The 6,000-nt window shown below is 46.3% G+C and overlaps 1 protein-coding gene across 1 annotated transcript; it reads left to right on the top strand.

The window, feature by feature from the left end:
* Window positions 1-760: 760 nt before the first annotated feature.
* On the top strand, window positions 761-4,179 carry TREMEDRAFT_59972 (uncharacterized protein; the record flags this gene model as incomplete). Its single annotated transcript, XM_007002607.1, has 4 exons — window positions 761-1,652; window positions 1,694-1,754; window positions 2,093-2,221; window positions 2,697-4,179. The coding sequence occupies 4 exons, from the start codon at window positions 761-763 to the stop codon at window positions 4,177-4,179; spliced, it is 2,565 nt and encodes an 854-aa protein (XP_007002669.1).
* Window positions 4,180-6,000: the final 1,821 nt, after the last annotated feature.

The following is a 6,000-nucleotide window of genomic DNA, read 5'->3' as shown; positions in this document are numbered from 1 at the left end:
TTTTATTCTCGTGTATGTTACATCCTTTCTTCCTACTCGTTCCAGCTATTCATTTCCCATGCATCCACCTGCCCACCCTACCTCATTACCTACCAAAACATGTCACTCATCACTCACACCAATCCCCCCTTCCCCCCCCCCCCCCCCTCCACTCATCCCCTAAACGCACTAAAGACTTTTGATCGCCAGGGACACACACACCTCCCCGTTGTGTCAAAACCCTGAACCGTCGGATCTCGTCCCGTCATTCGTGCCTGAAAATTCCCCCATTCAGGGGGGGCCCACACCACCGGTCCTATCCGAATAAACTTTACGTAATTACTCCCTCTCTCACACTTTCTTTGTCCCACTTCGATCGTTGTTCCATCCAATTCCCCCCCAAAAAAGTACAGTGATGAGCCAGTGACCAGTGACGATATCGTTTGTAATGTTTCGGAGTTTCAAACTCATTGATTGTAAAAGACAATTGACTCGGCGCTCGGTCTATCGGTGATTTGTCTCGTTGAGAAGGGCTTGGGTTGCGAGTTGGGGTCTGGGTGGAATAGTTGCCCTTTCCTTTGAGGCGAGCCTGTATCAAAGGACGTGCGCGACACCCACCACTACTACTGCTTTCCCTCCCCGCCGGTTCCATCATCTCCCTATCTCTTTCTCTCTTTATTCCGCTTTTGCATTCAATCGATTACGTGTGATGATGCTGATGTTTTCTAGCGTACCACCCCCTCTACTATCTCCTACACCTCGACAAACGACCTCTCCAATCATGTCGGCCGCTATTCCTATGCCGGATACAACTAGACCACGTAGGAACGCAACTAGAAACAGACTCACTCCTTCCCCCGTACCCACTCTTGATTCAGTCATGACCACTTCCACACGTTCCACAAGATCCTCAGCCAGACAACCCAAAGTCACCACGAAAGTCGAAGTCACTCCTGTTAGAAACCCCACTAGACGGAGTTCGAGATTCAGCGATCTTGGTCTCGCCGCTCAAGGTCAAAATGGGACTGTCATTTCTGCCTCTGTCGCTGGTTCTATCTCCGAAGCAAGATCAGTCTCTGGATCAGCTTCGATATCCCCTACCATTCCGACAATCACTCATTTACCTAATGGTGATCACGAAATGTCACCTTCAATAGAAATTCCAGCAAGATCAGTAGATCTCGAAGGAAGACGAAGCGTAGAGCCAGTCAATGGGAACACTTCAGTCAAGATCATCATACGAAAACGTAAATCTGAAGAGGCCCAAGTAGACGGTGAGGATAAGACTATCAAGAAGGTGAAAGAGGAAACGAATGATATTGAAGCCATTCCTACTCGCCCCGTCCGTGGGAGAAAGAGTAAAGGAGGAAAGAAACCACCCAGAAGGTCTATCTCAAATGACAAAAGCACTAAACCTCTACCAATTTCTACAACTCACACTTCACCCGATCTTGCAGAACCCAGCACGTCTACACTTAGTGAGGAACGTCAATCTACCGGGGCAGAGATGAAGTCAGAACTGGGAACAGAGGTCGACAAGACACAGCAAAATATTCCAAATGGGCACACTATCGCTTTCATTTCGACAGAACCCAATGGAGTGATAGATATCACACCCAATCAGCCGGAAAAGAAACAGCGAACACGCAAGAAATACTTTCGTAAAGGAGAAAGTGAGTCTTCTCTATCATGTTAGCTAATACTGATGAGACAGTCGATCCGGACGATCAAGTAGCCGTAGCTGCTCGGGATGCCAGATTCAAGCAGATTGACGAGTGAGTAAAAGGTCTAGTCTCTGATCCAATAAGAATGACACTTTCCGAGGTTATCACACCCCCCACTTGGGATAAATGCCATGCTTCCACGTCTGGTGACGATTTCTACAGCTATCACATACCAAATTTGGAGATGACTGCTCTCCTCATCTCCCGAATGATTCATCACGGGCAGTCACTCTTCCCCACCTTCTACATGACGTATCCCGGACATTCACTCTCTACAGCCATCACATGACCCCTCTCGCATAGATACCGAGACTGTTCCCCTCTCCGCCTACCTCACGAAGTATCGAGGGCAACATATGCGAAAAGAACTGTGTAGAGCTAATAATCAGGGCGCTCGAGTCGTTGGATAAACAGATGGAACTGATCTTGAACGACCGACATCCGGAACTATTGATCTTCTTCGAGGCACTGGATACGAAGAAGAATAAGATTTGCGGGTGTTTGGATACTAGATTAGCGTGAGTTCCTACTTCTATCGCGCATGTGTCAAAGGGATGGTGGATCACGTCATCATCACACATCATTTTGTTTTTCTCTGCCTGTCACCATCTACCCAAAAATCAGACTCTCACCTCTGCCTTCCCGCATTTTCTCTGTCCCCATCTGTCATCCATGGATCCTCATTGTCGCTGCTACCTCCTCTTATCTGTATCCCCTCTTGTGTTCTCTCTCTTGTCCTCTCCCAATCCTCATGACCCGTGTGGCTTCGCCCCCGAGTGAGAGAGATCCGATGTCCGATCCTCAGCGTCCGAAGCGTTATCAGACCTTCCTCCCCCTACAATCCTGCACGTCGTGCGAATGGCGGAAGTTCATCCTCCTATTCTCTGTATGGTCGAGGGTTATCAGAACTCCCCATCCTTTCCATATCCCATACTTCGTCGGAGACCTCGTACCTTTTACGTCACGCATGTCTGGCAAGATCTCTGACCTCAGTGCCAATCTTAAAGATATGGAACGTATGCGAGATGAAGAACAAAATCGTACCCGCCGGACCTTCTCACTCCAATCCGAGCAGATTCGAGTTCGACACGACACCATCAATCGAGACAAACGTCGATTACTACAACGAGACAAAGATCATCTTGATCCCGTCAAAACCGAATCTCATCTCAGAAGAGAAGCACAATGGAAATCCGGTCTCTTGTCTTCGTCTGCACAACCCACCATTCCCATTCGAGTTAACAACGAACTTCGTCAGCGAAGAAATATAGAACTCAAACCTACAGGAGCAAGGGGAAAGGATTTGGAAGATGATCTCAAAGCTCTAGGCTTGTTCCGCACCCAGAGTACTGAAAGAGAGAGAGAAAGTTCAACATCGACAAAACTTCTCATCAACTCTACTCCATTTAATCTCTCTCCAACTAATAGATACGAAACTCCACCCACTCCACAACCTTATCCACCACCGAGAACGCAGATTAGAGAAGCTTATCCCGTTTACCCCTCTAGACAAAGTGGTTCGTATTCTGGACAAGAGAGATTAGGTCATATGCTCCCTCCTCCTATCCCGATTGGAGCGACCCAATGGTTACCGACGACTACCACTTCTGATCCTCGATCATCCTCCGTTACAAATCATGATTCCCGACCGCTTCTCACTTCACAACATGGCAAAATTGACGATCATCGACCTCCATTGAATGCAGCCCATGCTCTTCAACCTAATACCAATCCAAGTGATTCCCGCCCACTACCCATGAATGAACCCCGACAACCTTTAACAACGAATCATGATCCACGACCTCCTTCCGCTTTCACTGATGATACACGACCACCTTCATCCCTTAGTACGAATCCTCAACCACCTTTAACATCAAATCAGGATTCTCGACCATCCCACACGTCCATCCAAGAACCAATCTTTCCTAGACGAACCGAAAGCTATTTTCCCTCTCTTTCTCGGCTCAAAACTCATCCATATGATCATGTCACCTTCTCATCTGATGTGAAACCTCAGTGGACCGTCGAATCGAAGGAAGGGCGACCTTGGACGTCCAAACAAGACCGGGGTTCTTCCAATCAATGGAATGCATCTCAACATACTCAAGAGAAAAACTCTACGCAAATGGAGAGTAAAGATAAATCTCTGTATGTTAAATCTTTAGAGGAAAGAGAGAAGTTTCAGAATCCTCAGAATGCAAGGGAAAAGCTAGTGGAGAAAGATAAACCTCTCCAAGGTACAGAAGAAAATCGAGTTCGTCAAAGTACGGATGAGAAGGAAAAATCACAGAACGTCTCAGGAAAGAATATGGTCCCCGGTGGACCAGGTGGTTTAGGTGGATTTGGGGGATGGGGTCCACCAGGATGGAGGGATGGAAGGGAATTGGGATCAGTGGGTAATGGGGCAGGGACGGCTTTACCTGGGTTAGGAGCTGGTAGATGGGCGTTTGGATTAGGTGGACCTTTATCAAGATGATCGGGTGGATTGGAATCGATCGTCATTTATCTCTTGTTCGACATCATAAAACTCAACGCTTATTCCATTCGAGTGGCTGGGGTTATTTCATTCTCTGTGGATATCAATTCGAGTGTAACACTTTGGGAAGCATCAAGTCGGATTCAAACATCTTGATGAAGAAGAATACCGTCGTCGACCCCACCACTTGGTATATGGAGGGATTTGATGGTCCCAAGCCACGCCTTGATATATTCGGAGACATAATGTCTCACACCACAAGTTGACATACGGAAAGACAGATTTAACCACCGTCACGTCAAGCTATCAATATACAGGAAAGATCGAGTTGTCCCACGCCACATCTTGGTATATCTACAGTCCTTATCGTCCCACGTCACATCTTGACATCTTGACATATCGTCCTACGCAACGTCTTGATATGAGGGGGACAAAAACATGGGCTTACGCGACGTCTTGATATGAATCGGAACGAAGACACTGTCCCACTCTCCAGAAAGAAAATAAACGTTTCGATATACATACCCACCGGGTTGCCCGTTCGCTATCTCATCTCCTCAGTTGGTCATATCACATGATCTGTGATTACATAATCAACTCGCCAGTAAAGTACCCACCGGGATGCCCGTTGGCTATTTATCTGCTCAGCTGGCACTATTACATAATCTGTGATTACATAACCGACTCACCAAAGAAGTACCCACCGGGATGCCCGTTGGCTGTTCATCTGCCCAGTTGGCCACTTGGAGATTAGAAGTTTTTGGGTACATTATCGTGTTTTGGATCGTTAGTACAGTCGGAAGGTATACGAAATAAAACATATTTTCTTTCCATTTTAGCATGAGTTACGGTTATAGAATAATGATTGGATTGTTTTGCTTTTTGCATTTTGTACCCAGATAAATGATATTGTATGCATTTAGGAATTTAATCAATCATCTTTCATACCTTTCTTCCACCATGGTCGTCCACTTTTACTGGGACATGTCAGTGATACGAGCCGACATTGAACTTTTGATCATATACTGAGCGTATAGCTATATATATAAAGCTGACTTAGCAGTAAGTAAGCTTACAGTCTTTCAGCGAAGAGAGAATGGTCAACGGGAATCCCGACGAAGCTTTCTTTTGGGTTATTCACCTTTGAACGCCACAAACACGGGTTGGGGCACAACGCCGTATAACCCCGTCTCACAATTCACCTCTATCAACTCGCCCAAGTTTATTGTCGAGACTATTATCTATAGACAGTGTACAGGATCGACAACACAACAAAATGGTGAGTCATCAATTTTCTTCTACTTCCTTTTCTCCCATTATTCACCCTGCTCTTGTTTACTCAGCCGTCGGACGGGGTGACAAAGATTTACCTCGTCCGTGTTGCTCAAGACGTATCGGACGGGTAGAAAGTCTGTTTTGCGACTTTGACCAGTAGATGAAAAGTTGGTAGATCCAGGATAATCATTCTGCCAAAGATAAGAAGGGGATTGTTGAGGGTTTTTGGTACATGTTATGGATCACAAGTGGGCTTGTGGTGGTCTTTCAAGTTATCAGAGATTACAGATACATAGGATGGGCAGAGTGGAAGAGATATGATTTTGGTTAGATAATTCTAGAGGGAATCTCGTCAAGTGGATTTTCTGGATTGATGGTCTTTTGATATTGAGGATGGACATGGAAGATGGATTCTTGATGATGGACATGGAGGATGCAATTTTGAGGATGTAGGAAACTCAGAGGAATATCACTTGGACAACGGGACATCGAAGACGAGGCATGGGGGGAAATCGTCGGACACAGAAGGATGAGGGAAGCGACCTG

The sequence above is a fragment of the Tremella mesenterica genome (genome assembly GCF_000271645.1).
Source record: "Tremella mesenterica DSM 1558 unplaced genomic scaffold TREMEscaffold_2, whole genome shotgun sequence".
NCBI lineage: Eukaryota > Fungi > Basidiomycota > Tremellomycetes > Tremellales > Tremellaceae > Tremella > Tremella mesenterica.
The sequence above is the reverse complement of the archived record's forward strand: the minus strand, read 5'-3'. Positions and strand labels throughout refer to the sequence as shown.